The sequence below is a fragment of the Plutella xylostella genome, chromosome 26 (assembly GCF_932276165.1).
Source record: "Plutella xylostella chromosome 26, ilPluXylo3.1, whole genome shotgun sequence".
Taxonomy (NCBI): domain Eukaryota; kingdom Metazoa; phylum Arthropoda; class Insecta; order Lepidoptera; family Plutellidae; genus Plutella; species Plutella xylostella.
The window spans coordinates 3,831,269-3,850,409 of record NC_064006.1 but is presented as its reverse complement, the minus strand read 5'-3'; the positions used below and the strand labels follow the sequence as shown (position 1 = coordinate 3,850,409).

At 38.7% G+C, this 19,141-nt stretch overlaps 3 protein-coding genes across 4 annotated transcripts; 1 reads left to right on the top strand and 2 right to left on the bottom strand.

The window, feature by feature from the left end:
* Positions 1-8,617: 8,617 nt before the first annotated feature.
* Positions 8,618-10,840, bottom strand: LOC119692178. The gene is made up of 4 exons (XM_038111668.2): positions 10,502-10,840; positions 10,185-10,340; positions 9,719-9,862; positions 8,618-8,804 (listed from the first exon to the last, which is right to left on the bottom strand). Exons 1-4 carry the CDS (start codon positions 10,550-10,552, stop codon positions 8,640-8,642), a joined length of 516 nt encoding a protein of 171 aa, XP_037967596.2. The 5' UTR covers positions 10,553-10,840; the 3' UTR covers positions 8,618-8,639.
* A 246-nt stretch (positions 10,841-11,086) lies between these two features.
* Positions 11,087-16,208, bottom strand: LOC105388768 (serine/threonine-protein phosphatase PP2A 65 kDa regulatory subunit). The gene is made up of 6 exons (XM_048630623.1): positions 15,790-16,208; positions 15,044-15,278; positions 13,851-14,037; positions 13,230-13,384; positions 12,756-12,873; positions 11,087-12,289 (listed from the first exon to the last, which is right to left on the bottom strand). Exons 1-6 carry the CDS (start codon positions 16,013-16,015, stop codon positions 11,438-11,440), a joined length of 1,773 nt encoding a protein of 590 aa, XP_048486580.1. The 5' UTR covers positions 16,016-16,208; the 3' UTR covers positions 11,087-11,437.
* Positions 16,209-16,458: 250 nt separating this feature from the next.
* Positions 16,459-18,293, top strand: LOC105388269. 2 transcript variants are annotated; one of them, XM_048630620.1, is made up of 3 exons: positions 16,459-16,726; positions 16,933-17,202; positions 18,139-18,293. In XM_048630620.1, exons 1-3 carry the CDS (start codon positions 16,570-16,572, stop codon positions 18,270-18,272), a joined length of 561 nt encoding a protein of 186 aa, XP_048486577.1. In that variant the 5' UTR covers positions 16,459-16,569; the 3' UTR covers positions 18,273-18,293. The 2 variants fall into 2 exon arrangements, with proteins under 2 accessions (XP_048486577.1, XP_011557456.1); XM_011559154.3 differs by lacking the exon at positions 18,139-18,293 and adding an exon at positions 17,559-17,826 and having other exon boundaries at positions 16,465-16,726.
* Positions 18,294-19,141: the final 848 nt, after the last annotated feature.

The following is a 19,141-nucleotide window of genomic DNA, read 5'->3' as shown; positions in this document are numbered from 1 at the left end:
TATATATATAGTGCCACAAACTTATCTGTTCCGGTGAGAGCTCACGTAAATGTCTAATATTTCTTGATTCTATAAGATTTTAAGTTAGCGTGTAGTGGTAATTCACCCTTTCGGTTTTAATAAATCCATCTAATCTATATCAATATTATAATTCATAGTTAAGTTATGAGATATAGATCAATTTAGTTCGCTCTCACCGGAACAGATAAGTTTGTGGCACTGTAGCTATATATACAAAGACCTTGTAATAAACACATCTGTCAAAATATAAACAAAAGCACATTAAAAGGCAAATTCTCGGAATAACAACTGCGATTAAAATATTAAAACATAAACAAGTTTATGAACTATATGTATGTTTTACTATTATAATCCATTCAAATTAACTTGGCATATCATTTCTATTGCATGCTTTGAAAACGCAGCTTTTTTAATTTTAGTTGTAATACAGTTTCGTTCCTCGTTCATTCAATTAATTATTTTATTTATTATTTAATTATAGGTAAAATACATAAGAAAAAACAAGCTTAAAGATACTACAATAATCCTCGCAGGATTGTGCGCAGCACCTTCATTCTGCGTTAAATTCAGTTAAGTTAATAAATCAATATTTTTTTAGACGACCGGATGGCGCAGCGGTTAGCAACGCTGACTCTTGTGCCGAAGGTCCCGGGTTCGATTCCCGGCCGGGGCAGATATTTGTTTAAACACAGATATTTGTTCTCGGGTCTTGGATGTGCCCGTAAAATGTCAATAGGACCGCCCCTTATTACATTGGGACTAACATAAACACTGGCGAAAAGTGGATGCAGCAATGCACCTCTGCCTACCCCGCAATTGAATATACATTAGTACAAGGTGTGAGTGTTTATATTTTATATTATTTTTTTTAAATTAGATTACCCACATTTACATCATGCCGTTTTATACAGGGTTATTGGTAAGTAGACTGTTTAATATTTTAAAAATTGCTAAGTTTCGGATAATGCATTATAGGGTTAAATCGACTGGAAATGCTTTCCTCTATCACCTCCTGAAAGGATCAGGTCTACTTACCAATAACCCTGTATACGTAGGCAATTTGGTTAGCGTGGGTAGAAGGCGACAAAAACCTCCAATGCTATTAAGTAATTTCGAAGCGACAAAAACTATTTATATTACATTAGGTACATACTCGTATTTCTTGTCACGCATGTAGCACACCATCATTAAATATTTTTAAAATTTGATAATACTATACCTAACCTACCTACCTAACATTAATTATTTTTTACTTCTGCTTATGGTTTTTGTGTAAGTCGCCGCGTCAAACAGCTATAATTATTTAGACGGCTATAAAGGGACATATTATGGCGGCACTAAAATTATTCTCCGTACAAGTTTGTAGTTATATTTTATTTAAAGTACGGTCAGCTGCATAAGTTGTTATACTCTTCTGTACCTTGTTAAACTCAGGAACCGTCAATGCTTTAATGTATGGATAGGCGGTTTGTTAGATTGACAAGGTTCAAAAGTGTGAGTCGTGAGCACAGGATTCGAAACCTCCGTTTACGTTGCGTATTGCTTGCGTATGGTCAAATGTCACTGTCAAAATGTAAGGCAAATTTGTTAGTTCCAAAAGTGGCATTTGTTTTTTCCATGTTAGGTGAAATTTCACCAAACGCTAAACGTATTTAGTAGCCTGTCATACGTCTGTCAGTTAGTACAAAATGTATTTAAAATTTGATTTAAATACTTTTAGCGTTTGGTAAAAGTGACCCTTCGTGTAGATTCGAAAATAGTATCGAATCCTATGCTCGCTACACCTACTTATGCAGCTGACTAATAAATAATTCTCTTTATTTTGTTGTTGTTTCTTTTTCTTTTTTTGTCTTATTATTCTGTCTCAGTGTGTCAAATAAATGTATCTTTCTTTCTTTCTTCTTCTTTCTAATAAATAAATTACCGGAAGAACCGGAAGCTTCTGTCAACTCGTTCAATAGATACTAGTGTGAATTTATAATTGACTTTTAAGATAATTTTTGTAGGTCTATATTTCACCGGGACACCATGGCGGCGCAACCAGTCGCCGCTACCAACAAAATGTATAGAGCTCTACGGAGAGTTACTCACCGTTTGGTTTGGTTGCGCACATACTCTATATCTATACATTTTGTTGGTAGCGGCGACTGGTTGCGCCGCCATGGTGTCCCGGTGAAATATAGCCCTACAAACATTATCTTAAAAGTCAATTATAAATTCACACTAGTATCTATTGAACGAGTTGACAGAAGCTTCCGGTTCTTCCGGTAATTTATTTATTAGAAAGAAGAAGAAAGAAAGAAAGATACATTTATTTGACACACTGAGACAGAATAATAAGACAAAAAAAGAAAAAGAAACAACAACAAAATAAAGAGAATACTTAATACAGAACAAACAAATAAAGGTTGCTGTCCAGAGTGTCAAAACGGCACCAGCTCAGCATATGCTATGGACAGTGAGGCCACAGCGCTGGTTTTCAGCTGGCCCTTGAGTTGACCTCAGTCACGAACGCGAAGTTGGTATATATTAATTATGATGAGTTGTGTTATGTGATAAGATATTAATAATTACATAGGTTATAATTGTGGCAAGAAATAAATAAATAGTGGGTGAGACAGTGTTTGTGTAAGGTATGTAGGTATATACCTACTAGATAAAAAGTAATATGTACAATCTGTATCAAATGTATTAAGTAATAAATATTAAATATTAGAAAGGGTAGAATGAGTAGAAATACAGAACATAAACTAAAAGTAAATAAAAGTGCACAATAGTATTACACAGTGGCTAGCAATGAAAATAGTTCCCGTGACAATAGCATCAAATTACTCGTTTTTAAAACGGAAAAGACTAACTTAATGACGCTTTCTGCAATAAATACTTAACAGTGCATCAGAATAAAAATATTACCAACTAAAGAAGTACTTATACTTAAGTAAATATTTTGATCAAATTGTAAATAATAAAAAAATGCGTCATTTGGTACACACGGCCACGTCAAATGGTTGGCAGGGCACACTAACGTAGTGTATGTGTGCACACTAACGTTGTCTTTGTGTGCATAAACGCAGAAATCGGTTTACACACCAGTAACAAACCACACACACACACACACACACACAACAGCACAAACGAGTTTGCGCGTAGGCAAACGCCCGTATACCAGCTGTGACATAAACATATCAATCGGTAGTGTTAGTTAAATAGTTATATAATTGACGTGAAGCAAAATTTCACTGCTTGTGTCTATATACTTCGTAGCTCATTGGTAGAATGTTAGACTTATGAAACATAGGTCGTGAGTTCGAGTCCAAGGATGGTTATTTTTATTTTACTTAATTCAAATTTTACGTTAATTTAAACGCTGTTGAGTATAAAATCAATTTATTTGAAACTGAGAAATGACTACAAGCTGCATAGCTGTCGACTATTTCTCTTCGCCAAAAATATATGATTCGTTCTTCATTTGAGAATTAAAACCATTCTACCCTCATACAATATTAATAAACGAAATTTGTTTTTAGTTTTAGTGACAATTCACCTCTGCGTCTGCATAGTGATTCACTTTGTGATTTGTCAATTTACTTAATTACTCTTCGCAGTCACTATGGAAAGTCTTAACTTAAACTAAACCATGTTCAAAAAGGCGGAGATAATTGTATTTATATGAACAAAATATTACAATTAGTGAAATCGCAAGACGTTTAACGGTGAGTAACATAAAATTGCAAATATTTTATTTGACTGTTAGAATATTTGTATTTGTATGAGCTAAGTGTTTGTTTTTTTTTGTTTGCAGAGGAGAACTGTTCACTTATGGGTTCACCGATACGCAGATTCGGGACATGTAGACAGTGCATATGATACGGATGCATCACCACGCCATCGAGAAATCGTAGCTGCACATAGCGCTGATCCGTTCTGCAGCAGCAGCACCCGTTCTACGGCCACAACACATAATCTATCCTCTATCCCTACAAACCGTACGGGTTCACTTGCGTGCTGCTGGGTTGCGGTGTCGGAAGCCGGCGAAGAAAATTGCTCTAACCGATCAGCATCGTCGATCTGTGGTAGGAAACCCACAGATTCCTGTAGATTATTATTTAAGAAATTTAATATTTTAACGTTAACAGGGATGTACATACTAGAAATTGGAATACATGTTAAAAATAACCCGGACATATATAAACAAGTAGGAAACGTAGTGGATTTTAACATACGAAATAAAAATAGACTTGTAATGCCAATTAATAAAAGTGCCTTATACAGGAAAAACTGCCACATTATGGCAATCAAAGTATTCAACCAAATACCAATGGACATTAAACAAGTACCTGTAAAACACTTTAAGTTCAAACTTAAGAACTGGCTTATTCAAAAGGTTTTCTATACATTAGACGAATTCTTTATGCATAAATAATATCTTGTAGTATTAATTTTAATGCCAAATCTGAATTTAAATTATTATAATTTTTATTATTTATTAATTACGATTGACATCTGTATAAATTTTATAATGGCACAAATCTTTTCCCTCATAATGTTAATTAATGGTTGCATGTTTCTGCATGTTTTTTTTTTATTTATATACCTGCCTATTTAATTTAATTTTATGTTTTATATGTACCTATAATTTGCATACCGAACAATCGGTGAAACTTGCCTGACACTTTTTTTATTAATGTAAGACCTAATTATTGTACCCATGTTTCTAGCAAATAAATGAATCTGAATCTGAATCTGAAACAGAGTGCGTTTTGCGACTGACTATTTTAAACTTTGATTGGTGCAACAATGTTGTGATATTTAGTGATGAAAAGTCAGACAAGGATGGACGTAAGATATTATGGCGAAAAAGTGGTGAAAATTATAGTTATTGGGGTTAGCTCAGTAATATAAAGTATAAGATTTTAGTTATTTTGTTAAATACTTATCATTATTTACAATTATGGGTAAGCCAATGTGTTAATGATGTTATTGTTACTTATTCTCACAAGTTATCTTATTTCTAGCTAATTAACATGTTGATTCATATAACTAATGACTTGCCTATTTACTTTAGTAAAACAGCCAGTCTATCCTTGTCTGATGTTTATTATGATTTAAAACTGCAAATTGAAAATTTCCCTTATTAATATAAACTACAACTATGTTTTAAAACGAAAAACAACAAAAACGTAACATCCTTAATGTTTATGTTACGGCAAGAATAAATTTGGTAATTTTAACACTTAATAACTTGTTTCATTTACTTTCTGTGTTGCTTTTATTCGTATATACTACAATACTATTATTAACCATCTTAAAAAAAAAACTAAAATTATTAAAAAAATAAAAAAAAATATTGTAAGTTCAGTGGGATTTGAACCACCATACCGATTCATGTAAGTCTTGTATCATACCAACTGAGCCATTCAATCATTTACGATGCCTTGCAAAATTTTGCTTCATATCATAAAAACAAAGAATCATTGTCACTGGCACAACTACATGCTTACAATATCCGTGTGTGGGTTGCCCAGAACTAAATAATTACGTCGACGTCGCCGACACACACATACACTACCTGCGTTAGTGTGCCCTGCCAACCATTTAATGTTGCCGTGTGTACGTGTCGCCATTTTGTGAGTGGAACTTTATCATTGCACGTGAGTGTATTATATACCTATCTAAGTAAGAGAGTTAATTCTTGATTCGTTTCTTTAGTTGCACAGCTTAGGTATACCTACCTACCCAGACGATGATGTCGACGCTGGGGGAGGCGGGCGATGCTTAAATGTAAAGTACCAGGAAATCGCGTGAATTAAAGTAAAAAATATATTTATGCAATTTACTCCATCGAGACGTCGCCGTAGTCGTAAATTAAGTATGTCAAATCAAAGTTACAAGCGATCTAAAAACTTCCTCCTATTTTGAAAGTCGGTTAAAAATGGGAATTATGATTTTTTAAACAAAGCCTTTTTTATATTAAGATGAAATAGTAAGTAAGTAGCACCTGCCAGTTACGAGCATTACCTTCAAAATCTTAAGGGAAAAGGTGAAAGCTCGTGACTTGCTCGTGAGTAGGTTGTAGCAATGTCTCTCGAATGTGTCCGTTTTGCATAATGCCGCCCGCGCCCTCACGGGGTCACTCTATTTGACGAAAAACTGAGTTTAGGAGCGCTGCTGCGCGAGCCACGACTCTATCTGGTTGTATTAAACGTGCCGATTGTACAACAGCTTTTTCGTACGTTTTTATTTTTCGTTAGTAGTAACCCCCCTGAACTCGTCCTTTCGCGTACTCTGAGGTGCTATCGTGGTTTTTATCCACCCACAAAAAAGGTGTGTGTTGTGAGTTTTGTGAGCGTATTATCTATCCAAAAAATATGTAATCCACTCAGTAAAAACCGGCCAAGTGCGAGTCGGGCTCGCGCACAAAGGGTTCCGTAGCAGCAAAATTACAGTTAAATCAACCTATCTCAAAAACTATAAGAGATACTTTGATCAAACCAAAAATCGTTGAAAGAGTTAATTAGCATGCATCACCTCTATTTTTTTTAGAATTTTATACCCCGTAGTTATAAAAATAGAGGGGGGGGACATACTTTTTACGACTTTGAGAGCTGATATCTCAAAAACCGTTCACTTTAAGAAAAATGTTTTTTAGAAAACTTTATATCATTTTAAAAGACCTTTCCATTGATACCCCACACGGTCAAAACATCGAAAAAAAAAATTTCATCCCTCAGTTACATGTATGGGGGGGCCCCACCCCCAATTCTTTTTTTACTATTTAGTGTCATATTTTTGTAGCGGTTCATACAACACATATTCCCATCAAATTTCATCACTGTAGTACTTATAGTTTCCGAGTAAATCGGCTGTGACAGACGGACAGACGGACAGACGGACATGACGAAACTATAAGGGTTCCGTTTTTGCAATTTTGGCTACGGAACCCTAAAAATTCACGTAACCAACCGAACCAGAAAGCAAATCGAAAATCCGTTCCACCGTTGGGCAGCTACGTTACTACAGGCAGATAAACACTACAGTTAAAAACCCGTCGAGGTTTAATAAAAAAATGCATTGAAATCGTCAATAAAGGTTAGGGTAGCACGACCCACCTCTAGTCTCCTATCACAAGTCACAAGGAACGTGCTCCGTATGACCAAACATTCCCCCCAAAGTAACCCAGGTAGGTATTCCTCATACGATTTTGTTACCCCGTTTCAGCTAAGATGATTCCTGTGACGTTATGGAGGCGTTTTAGGTTTTACGGTTTTAGAGATGTGCAATTCGCTAAATCAGTTGACTAATTGGACCTTTACATTTTTACAATATTAGCTCAATTTATTCCCAACTAGCTGTTTCCCGCGAGCTTCACTTCGCCTTAAAGTTTTCCCGTGGGAATTCCGGGATATAAAGTAGCCTATGTTCTTTCTCAGGGTCTAGACTACTCTAGACCATATGTACCTATAGCAAATTCCATTCAAATCCGTTCAGTAGTTTTGGCGTGAAAGAGTAACAGACAGACAGACGGACTAACACAGTTACTTTCGCATTTATAATATTAGTTACGAGGGATATCTCAAATAACGATGTAAGACCTGTATGTATATAATTTGTATAGCTATTATGTATAAGTAAGTATATCTCTGTGTCTCGATTTAAGTAGATAGCTCTCCTCTCAGCCTTTCGCACTACCAACCACTTTCTCGACATCACCAAAGGTTAACTGGTAGAGAGTGCTACTAGCATTAAGTTCGCCTTTGTACAATGTTTTTATGTGCAATAAAGAATTTATAATAATAATAATAAGACCTCTGTGCTTCTCAAGCCATTAACTGAATTTCAGGAAAGCCGAGCCAACGCTCGAATACCACTGAAATATTTATTGAAGTTATCGGAATCTTAGAATGAGGAGTATTCGCCCTTTACCGGTGAGAATTTTCCTACTCGTAATATACTGAATACCTACCGCAGAAAACATTTACCTACGATTAGAACGTAAAACGTGGCCATATGGGGTGTTGCATTTTTTTTTATAATAAGCCGCAAGGTGATAAGAAGGTTTTAATTTTCTGTGGGGGTGTTAGTTCCTGCACCTGGCTCTCTCGAATATAATCTATGTGCATAAGTACCTATCCCCAAGGTCTAAACTGGCTTCCTTAGCTTGAACCATGTCTCACGGCGGGTCCATTACGGCTTGGTGGGTTAATCTAGATGGGCAGGTTTCTTCACGATTTTTTCCTTCACCAGTACACACCGTCTCAGTATATTTTTACTAAAACTTACAGAACCAGTTTTGAAACATCCTGTAGTTTCAAAAATACCTCGTCATGCTTACAGTAACTATATTTTAGCAACTTTATGGTCGGAACGCTCCATCTTTGTTATTTTCAACTTAGTAGAAGATCAGAAGGGCTAGTACGGGGAGCATTTAAGAGGTGACAAGAGTTTTACATCGCTCAGCCTCAAGAGCGAGCACCACGGAGAACTTTTGTCACATCTTAATAGCGCCCCGTGCTACAGGGCCAGGTGCACAATGACTATAAAAATAAAACAACTGGTCTTCTGTTTACTGACTATATTAAAACAACTGGTCTTCTGTTTACTGACTATATTAAACATTTTCATGTTCTTCTTGCAGGTTTCGATATAAATTTTGCAGATATGTACATAGTTGCGGTTAAAGTCCCGTTGATCGTCATCGTCATATTAAACAAGCACTTTTCAAAAGGCCACACTTGGGGAAAATTCTCCGTAGGAAATGTCATATTCATGAAATGGTAAATACCCTGTAAAAATATATAACATAAATATTATATACAATTTTATTGTAATGTAATGGTGGATGCACGAAAGGTGCCTTCCCGAATGACGTATCACATAAACGATTATATACGTGTCCGGGGTCTAGTACAGGGTTTGATAGTTTGGCGAAAACTATAAAAGTTTACGTTTTCTCGCATACTAAGTACCTAGCGCCTCTTGCGGAAACTATGAACATTTTTGACAGATAATGTATGCAGATGGCAGGAGAAAACGTAAACTTTTTTAGTTTTCAAAAATAGAAAATCCCGTACTGATAACATTATTTGGTGCCGCTAAGGGTTCGTTATCGAACGAACCCGTGTAACGACCGCTGACTAGCTAATCCTGTCACCACGGTGACAATCCCTAGTGTTTATCACCGACACGCTAAGGGTCAATTCACACATACCACAACCACACCACAGCCACAACCACACCACAACGACGCCATGTGGTCGGGTGTATATTTAGTATGGAAAATGAATAATACAATTTACACGTACTTATACCACATTTTGCCGTTGTTATCGACCACCTGTGTAATACGACCACATTGCAACCACATCGCGAAAGCAGCGCTACCACCGGCGGCGGCACCGCGGCCACATCGCCATGACATGATGCCATCAACAGCGCGCGCCTAGCTGGCGCCTGCTGTCCCTATTAACTGCACACGACCACGTGGTTACCACATCGCAACGACAGCGACAACGCAATCACATCGACATTTTTTCGGTACCACAACGTAACTGCAAAAAGCCGCTGCGACACTATTCACTCACACGTAACTACACGTGACGTGGTGTGTTTGTGGTAAGAAAGAAGGCTATAACATTTACCTACCTACACATAATAATAAATCATTATCGGCTAGGTACTAAGTATAAATAGCGCTTACCGGAATAATAGGACATTTCAATCCATACTTCAAGAATATTCCACCGAAATATGGGTCCTTTAGAAACTTGCAAAAGGACATGTGAAACTCGACGAAGGTACGACGATATTCGTTGCTGACATACTGATACACCACTGCGTTAAACTGAAACCATTTTGCATTGATCTGAAGGGCTAGTACGGGGCGCATTAAGACGTGACAAGAGTTTTGCATCGCACTCACTCACATCGTGCAGCCTCGAGAGCGAGCGCGACGGAGAACTTTTGTCACGTCTTAAATGCGCCCCGAAATGTGTTACAGGGCTAGAAGTTACTACAAGATACAAGAGGGACTTTTGTCCTAACTACAACGCTCCTTATAAATAACGGGATACCTACTTTTAATCCTTAACGTGCGTTATTCGATATTGTTTGTAAGAGATCTTTAATATATAAAACTACGAAGTATATCCAATAGGAAAACTTACCAGAAACGTTTCGTCAAGCACAACCACATTTTCTCCTTCAATGTTCAGGTAATATGGACTCTTACGGTCGTATTTTTTCACGGAGGAATTCGCCCAAGCCAAGTGTTTAGTGTTGACATACGTCACCACAGCCCGCTCTGGTATTATTATCAGGGACTGAAAATAAAATATTCACTTACATGTAGAAAATAAACCTTGATGCAATAACTCAACCTTAAATTTTCAACGTTATGAAATTCTGCTCTCCTGCTAAATTCAGTTTATGTGACCGGACCCTAAGGCTTAACTTTGTCTTCTGCACTAACTAATTAACTCACATAAGCAATTCCGGCAAATATTAAAAGTATAAGTCGCGATTTGGTCCACATAATGAAAACATTCAGCTAACCTTTGTGTGGCCTAAAATGCCTCATTTGACAGTTCATATTTTTTTCCGCTTCCCGTCACCACTATCAGTAAATTGATCTATTGTAGATAAAAAATCATTTGAATAATATAATACGCTTTCATAAAGAACAAAGAAGTAACTACCTAAATTTTTAATGGAATTTCAATTCAATTTATTCGGGAGCGTTCTAAAGGCCTACCTATGTGTAATACTTACGCAGTAGGCAACAAATTATTATACATTCATCATGCCTATTATTATACTCCAGTCAATCGTGGAAATGGGCACCTACCTAATTGCTTTTTAAATAAGTTTTTTTTTAAATAGCTTTTACGTAGCGAAGCGTCGTTGATGTCGAAGTAGGTATTATGTTCTATTAAATTCAGTCTGTAACTCGAATAAAATTATAAAATCACTTAGGTACTGGTATGTGAATTATGTGATATACAAAAATTGTAATCTAACGGTATTTAAATTCAACAGTGCTTACATGTTGATAAAAAAACTACTTGAATACTTTTTACATAATTTTATTTGTTACTTACAATATTTAAGTGCAGAGTTTTAAATGCTGTCAAAATAAATCTCCAAATCAAACAATTTATTACATACAAAACACTAATAAAAAAGTGAAACTATAAATCATTCGTGGGTTCATAGGAATGGGCAATGACAGAGTAGGTACATATGTATGAAGATGGCAAAACTTAGACAATGAATACCGATGCTTGGTTTCGAAGGTATCTCGGTGATATAATGGCCATATTTCAATCTCTTGTCTGATACAAATCCAATATAGATAGTTGAATAAATATCTACTAAGGGAATACAGATACTAACGTTACTGTGACGACTAACGTAAACTCTAACCAGCTATCCCGACGATCGCTTCAGAGGCGAAGTACTTGACATCGACATCCGGATCCACATTCAACTTCTCCAGCACTGGCTTGACTTGGGGCTGGATCACGGCCGGTTCCAAGAACGGCGCCATTTTCTGCAACGTCTTCGCAACGTTGAATCTAACGTTGGCAACGTTGTCGTCAGCCATTGACAGAACCGTCGGCAGAAGGACTCTAGTTGTGATATCCTTGCCGCACACCTCTGAGAGAACATTAATGCAGAACAGATACGTCATGCGGTGCAGGTAGTTCTGTTCTCGTGACATGGCCAGCACTTTGGGTATGACGTTGGTCTCCGCCCAGGCTGGTCCGTATTGCTCCACCAGTTTCTTGACATTGAGGGTAGCCGCTTCACGGATAGCGTAGACGTGGTCGATCAGCCAGCTCATGCAGAGTCCAGTCAGCTTTTCATCGAAGAACTCCTGTCCCAACTGTCCCGCTAGCAGTGGCATATGCTCAATGATGGCCAGACGTACGCGCCATTTAGTATCCTCAGCAAGTTCCACTATAGCAGGCAAAAGCGATTGGACCAACTGCTGTATTCCGATGACTTCGTTAACGCACTCCAAGTTAGAAATAATATTGAGGCGTACCTCAGGGCACTCGTCTTTGAGTTGTGTGAGGAATAATGGGAGCAGATGCTCGATGGTGTTCTGTCTGCCCACGATGGGGCTGAGGCCCATGATGACGGAGGCCAGTGCGGACTTGACGTGCTGGTTGGGGTCCCCGACCAGGTCCTTGATCTGGGGCAGGATCATCGTCATGATGATGTGCTCCTGGTGGGCAGGCTCCAGGTTCATGCAGAAGTCCTTCACCTGGGGAGAGAAAAGGTGGGGTTTTATATTGGGAATGTTTGGTAAATAAAAGAGGTAAAAGTTGGGCATTTAAAATAGGTACACACATAAGATTGTGTGAATATGGCGATCCTAAGTTATTAATGATAATCTTCTGCTTTTTATAGTGAAAAGACAAAAGAACTAAACTAGAACAGGTACACATAGCTAGAGGAGCCATGATGATGATGATTAGGATAGCTACCAATATCGATGCAAATGCGATGGCATCACACCACACAGCCGTCGGTTGCGACAAACCCAACCAACCTAAGCTATAGCTAGCATGGGGCGCCTTTAAGACGTGACAAAAGTTCTCCGTCGCGCTCGCTCTTGAGACTGCGCGATGTAAGTGAGCGCGATGCAATACTTTTGTAACGTCTTAAAAGCGCCCTGTGGTAGCCCTTCTGGTGTTTATCACGGACTCGCTAAGAAGAAGAAGACGTACCTTCCCGGCGGCGGCGGCGCGCACCTCCGCCTCGGAGTCCTTGAGCAGCGTCTGGAAGATCTGCGCCAGGTCCGCGCGCGCCAGCTCCGGCCCCACCGCCTCCTGCAGCTCCACGAACCTGGGACAAGCGTTTCAATAGATTAGTGAGTACAGGAACAAAACGAAAACAATGAAATAGAAATGTTACCTAAGAGCCCTCACCCACGGATATCATAGAAATTGGACTTTTTGTAGCAATGCTGTCAGTGTCACTCACTTGCATTGCATCTCTTGCTCAAGTACTCAACCACATTTAGTAGGTAGGGATGGAAACCCGACGTCCTGCGCATCCTGAGAAGTCAGCGCTAGTCTGATTGGCCAATCCTTTCACTATGGTGATAAACCACGTTCAGTTCTTATCTAGTCGAGTGTGAATAAGTGTGAAGCCGGGGCGGGTCGCTAGTATATTAATATAGTTGTCTCGCTCGCACTCACTTGTCGGCCAGCATGTACCGCACTCGCCACGACGTGTCTCCGGCGCGCGTGCGCACGGTCGGCATCACCAGCTGCTCCATGTCCTCAGGGGGTAAGAGGGCGGCCACGGCGGCGCAGGTCTCGGCTGCGAGGAGGCGGACTGAGTCTTGCTCGTCCTGAAATTGGGGGGGTGGGAGGTTAGTAAAGGTAAGCTGGAGGGATAATATGCAAAGTTTTTGTTACAGAGATTCGAATGTAGAGAAATGTAGTATTTTAAAATGGAACAGCATGGATAATTGGATATCCCCATTGGTTGTAGTTTATGTACATTGTCATTACTTTCACTGATGAAGAAAAACATGGGGATGAACTGTGCATATATAGATGTGTAAACCAACAAACCTACACTGGAAAATGGCTTGCTTAGACAGCTGGCTTACACTCAGCTCCCAACACAACTATGTGATATGGCTTCACACCTCAGTACCTCCAACAAACATAAAACACCCCTATTCAATTCTTTCCCCTCTAGGAATGTAAGTATCAGCCCCTGGATCTCTCAAATGGAACCTTTGTACATATCCCTCTAAACTACTACCTAAGCTCACTTAAAACACCCTTATTCCTCCATCAAAAACTCACCTCAGCCAGCGTAACAAACATGGGTATCAGGTCGAGCTTCACATACTCCACCTCAACAACCCTCGCGAACTCCCCAAACTTGTACGCGGCGGCGCGGCGCACCATCGGCGTGTCGTCCTGGCAGAGCGTGCGGAAGTGCTGCCGGAGTTCTGCCTTTACGGGGAGGGAGACGCGGGGGTAGCAGACGCTGTGGGGAGGGAAATTTAAGGGTTAATTCTGTATTGCTTGCTGATTGATTGCTGGGAAGTGAAATCAATTGAAATTCTAAGATCAGCGCTTAGGCATTCGAAAGGCTTATGAAGCATGGGAAGAATACACATAGTGGCAGGCTATAGTTACTTGTTTGTTGGCTTTGTTGAGATGGTTATCAATAATTTTAATATAAAACATAGTATCTATGGATATCACAGATCACAAACCAATCTTTTCAGGCCACCATACAATGAAACACAATGACTATGATCAACCATCTATGGCCTGAGGAGGCACAAAATAATTGTGTGTGATACATCTAATGTTATCATAGTTTTATACAATGTTTATGTCGCAGGCAACTGGTTTAATCTCCTGTTTGATTGAACCACTAGCCCGTTCATTGGATGGCGCTGTTCAGTTGTATGACTAGGCCGAACGTTGATTGTACAAGCGTCACAAAACGTCCAACTAGTTAGCTGACTTAAAATCAGTCAGGTGGTGAATAAAACAAATATGGCGTCTAACAGCTAACAGCTGACACAAAAAGCACCTATATTGTTAGATTTTTGCAAATAAATTAGCTTTAAAGTGCGTTATTTGTGTTAAAATAGTGTGACAACATGGATTTACCTATTATTACGCCGCGGGCGGATAGTTTCAAAGAAAAAAAGTGGCGAAACTGGATAATTATGAACAACAATATAAAGGTACGTTTATTGTTATTGTTTAGTTAATTTGTGAGATAAGAGCTTTGTAACATAGTCTTTTTGTTGACTCTTGCCTGGTGATGTCCACCCTAACCAGACATTACAAAGTTGCTATACTATATCCCATTCAACGACTTCGCTGAATGACGTTCAGTCAAGACGTCGAACGTTACAATCAACGACTTGACGAGTTGTCCTTTAGTCATACAACTGAATAGCGCCATCCAATGAACGGGCTAGTGGTTCAATCAAACAGAAGATTAAACCAGTTGCCTGCGACATTTATATTACCTGAATAGTCCACAGGCAGATGCCCGTGAGGTGAACCAGTCTCCGCCGGCGAGTCTCTGCACCAGCGGCACAAAGTGCTGCTCCAGGGCTTGCGGGGAGTGATGGGCGGCCACGGCCCTCAGCGAGGCCACGGCCTTGTCTCGCACCACCGTCTCCTCAACGGTTGCGAGCGACTCCAAGGGCGGGAGCAGGCAGTGGGCGAATTCACCTCCACCGACATGGTTGATGAAGTTTCCTGAAATTATGATTGATAATGATTGTTAATGTTACCTGTACATGGTGTTATATTAATTTCAAATAATTTTGATTAAAATAGATTGGGTCATATGAAATTGTATGAACTGATTAATATCTATGGAAATCACATTAATGTGTTTACATTGTCTGACATTGACCAAGTTTCTAGTAGTTTTAGTTCTTTGTTTTATACCTACTTCTATACCTTATTTATACTAAGTAGGATTAGTGGGTCATCTTGGAGTAGCTCTGCTTATTTCCGTGATTGAGATAAACAACTTATAGGTAAACTAATTGTAGACCACCATCACACATGTAAACAGGATAGGTTAAGGTCTTGTATAGAGCACATAACTGACTCATCTCACATCATCGTGAATAATTTCGCAATGTTTACAAGAAAAATAACGTAGGAGGAGGTAGCTGAATATTAAATCCATGTGGCAAACAACCAACCGTCGAAATTGCACTGTAACAATGTTATTGGAAATCTAATAACGAACACTTACCAAGTTGTTCAGCCAATGCCAATAGCACTTCGTCTTCATCATAAATGGTTTCTGTCAAGAAGGGGATGAGCTCAGACCTCGTCCTCTCCACGCCCAGGGCCAGGGCTATGGTGGACAGTTTCTTGATCGAGTTCAACCGCAATTGGACATCCTCGTTCTTCAGTTCGTCGATCAACACAGCAATCGGATACAGTGATTCGTCCGTCCCTGAATCGCTGGCAGCCATTTTGATGCAAAATAAACACTTCTATGAACTTGCTCAAACAAATTTGCACTTCATAAACGTTGTTTCTAACGTACACTAGGATTTACAATGGGATTTCTTCTTGGAAATTGTATTGTACGCAATAAACGAACAGAAAATTATTCTGCTGCAAAATGGCAGCGCCGCCGCACAATGTTTTTAAAATAGTTGCCAATGATAATAATTTGAAAAACAATATTTTTGTGTTGCCAGGTTGTAGTTTAAATTTATCTATGGAATGTCTATGGTATTACGGTGATGCCTCAGAATAAGGTAGCGTATATTATTATTTTTCTTCAGTGTAGCTACTCATCGCTAGATGGCGCTGGTTAAATTGAATATTCTGAGGACTCATGATACTGGCCAAAAACAGACACATTAATTTATTATTTTTAATTAATTTTGGCAGATTTTATACCAACTTTTGTCAAATTAATGTACTTATGTCAAAAGTTAATAACATGAATTTTTAAAGCTATTTTTGTACATAATCATTTCAATTTTGTATGTTATAATCTCCTTTATGGAAGCGTGATATGGGAGCAGATAGTGATATTCTAGCAGCCATAGCAAATGGAATATTATTCTTAGAGACCTCAGCAGGTCTCTCACGATTTGAAGAAAAAAATTGGACACATCCTGGTGTTCATGCTAATTTTCTTTTTCACAGTGTTTTAGGAGTACTATACCACAGTAAGTTTTTACCTACGCACATTTAGAGAATAGCGTATGGCTGATAATTTACTAGAATCTAATGGAACCTATCTACAAAGTAGCTTGTAGACACCTATGTACTTACCTATATCGATGATCCCGCAATTGACTTCCGGTGCATTACTAAACTATTTGACAAACCACTGTTCATATTGCTAATCTCCTAATAAACAATATTCTTTCAGGTAAAATTCTCGATGTCGACTTCACATCCGGCTATGCGATCAGCATTAAAGCGACCAGATACTTGGCGCTGCCATGTCTTATGGCAGATTTGTATTCCAACAAGAAGGAAATAGCGACAATACATCTGGTTTCCGGAGTAGTCCCCTTTGTCCTGGCGTTGTCTGGTCACGACAACCCTCACTTGGGGAATGTGGTGGTGGCTGGGAATATCTTGTCGCTGTGTTACTATAGCTACGAAAGGGAACGCCCTTGGGGATGGTATACGGCTGGTATGTTTTACCTAACTCTCTATACAACAATGTAGGCTTTGATACTGGTAGGTAATACAGCTGTCCTACGCAACAATGCCGGCCCCAGCAAACGTAGTCAATAAGAAGAAAGTGACTCCAGATAAATGGACCAAGTGGTATCAACTTAGTAGGTTGTAAGATAAGATAACATAAGATATTCTTTATTTGTACACAAAAAAATATGTATAATGTGTATGGTTGTAGGTAATTATAATTTATTATGTAGGGTGCATAAAGCTTGAAGTCGATTGCTACACATACTTATTGATTTTGATCGATCTATCTGATTCTGTAATCGAAAGGCAGCATGCTGATTTTCATGGAATTTCTTTCAGGCGTGGCACTGTTGACGTATTTCGGGGTGTCCACCCTGCCTCCAGATACAGCCAAAATTGTATATCCCCTGGGTCTAGCCGGGCTTGGCTACTGCGCCTATAGACTCTCTTGCACCGTGGGCACCGCCACGCCTCCGCCGCCGACGCCGCCTCCACGGAGGCGTTGAAATATTTTTTTATGAATATTTTGTAGCGAATTTTATTTTTTGAATGTAGCCAGCTTTCGGTAAAGGCTCATAAATAAAATGTTTTTTTTTAATTAAATTTATTTTGTTTTTTTGTTCACGACTATCTATGTATAAGTCTAGGTTTAGGTCATCTTTTTTTATTAGATAGATAGGTAGCATAGGTCAGTTTTTGGCGAAGCAGTACTTACTTCCTAGTAGCCTATTAAAACCAGTAGACACAAATATCCACCTTGCTGAAGCTTTTGAGCGTTTCTCTGTGCCCTATAAGCGTCAATTAATTTTACAATGGCAACTTACTAGGTATAGGTAGAAGGTAGAGGATTACTTACATAAGTAGTACAATTTAGGTGCTTTTTCAATAGCTCTGTAAAGTATTTTTCGTCTTATTCCAGGCGTGGGATATTTGACATACTTCACCGTATTTACGGCTCTAACTCCCGACACCGCAAAGATAGCTTACCCCCTCGGATTGACTGTCCTCGGCCATTGTATAAACAGGATGTTCATGAATATTATAATTCTTTAGTTAATTGTATAATAAATTGCATGCTTTGTATGAGTACTTAAATACATATTTATTTTCATTTTGAATAACATTGTTTCTTGCGATCCAAAATGTCGTTTTGTAAGTTGCTTTCCGTTTGTCAGTAATCAGTATAGTTAGGCAGGTAGGTATAATGCGCTAGAAAAAAACAGAAAAGTAACTTAAATTAGATTTTCAGATGGAAAGAATTGAAACTTAACTATGCTAGTATGCTAGATAATGCTACGAAACATAACTGCCAACGCTAGTTTTTTATTTGATTGATTAGGTAAGTACCTACTTTCTTCATTTAAACCCAGGTAGGTACTAGTTAAAGAAACAAAGTATTCTCCGATCTTTATCCTATCCATTCCATTTACCCCGTTGTAGGACTCGAGCAAACCCACCTACCGCCTCCGCAAAGAAGCGTCGATAATATTAATCTAGTGCCATCTCCAGCTGTTTCCTACGTCTCCTCTGTCCTAGATACTTCGCAACTTATAACCTTTCTTCCATTGACGCAAGTGAATGAAATACGACCGAAGTATTGAACTATTGGAGAGTGGAAACTTTATGTGAGGAAAATAATCGCTTTAACCGCACGAGTGGTCAATTTCTATGGGAAAAGATATAAGTAGATGTAAATGCCTATGAATATTTTTGACCGACTTTTTTAGGTAGTAGGCAGAATATTAGGTAGGTAGGTACATACCTACCCAAATAGCCCCTAGTTTTAGTTGTAACTTATTACTAGTCTAAAGAAAAACCTTTGTCGCGCCATTGCCTAGGTACTAACAATACAATCTCTTACCACTAATGGAAGGACTGCAACACATGTCGTGAGAAGTCTGGAATTTGATACGGCATGCGAA

What these genes read in the sequence shown, in the direction of transcription:
- LOC119692178 (XM_038111668.2), bottom strand. Translation starts at nt 10,552, where the DNA reads ATGTGGACCAAATCGCGACTTATACTTTTAATATTTGCCGGAATTGCT. An exon ending in TGCTTGACGAAACGTTTCTG is followed by an intron (nt 9,863 to 10,184) that starts GTAAGTTTTCCT and finishes AAATGGTTTCAG; the next exon opens with TTTAACGCAGTGGTGTATCA. An exon ending in TGAAATGTCCTATTATTCCG is followed by an intron (nt 8,805 to 9,718) that starts GTAAGCGCTATT and finishes ATATTTTTACAG; the next exon opens with GGTATTTACCATTTCATGAA.
- LOC105388768 (XM_048630623.1), bottom strand. Translation starts at nt 16,015, where the DNA reads ATGGCTGCCAGCGATTCAGGGACGGACGAATCACTGTATCCGATTGCT. An exon ending in GGCATTGGCTGAACAACTTG is followed by an intron (nt 15,279 to 15,789) that starts GTAAGTGTTCGT and finishes TCATAATTTCAG; the next exon opens with GAAACTTCATCAACCATGTC. An exon ending in TCTGCCTGTGGACTATTCAG is followed by an intron (nt 14,038 to 15,043) that starts GTAATATAAATG and finishes CCCTCCCCACAG; the next exon opens with CGTCTGCTACCCCCGCGTCT.
- LOC105388269 (XM_011559154.3), top strand. Translation starts at nt 16,570, where the DNA reads ATGGGAGCAGATAGTGATATTCTAGCAGCCATAGCAAATGGAATATTA. An exon ending in TTTAGGAGTACTATACCACA is followed by an intron (nt 16,727 to 16,932) that starts GTAAGTTTTTAC and finishes ATATTCTTTCAG; the next exon opens with GTAAAATTCTCGATGTCGAC. An exon ending in TTGGGGATGGTATACGGCTG is followed by an intron (nt 17,203 to 17,558) that starts GTATGTTTTACC and finishes AATTTCTTTCAG; the next exon opens with GCGTGGCACTGTTGACGTAT.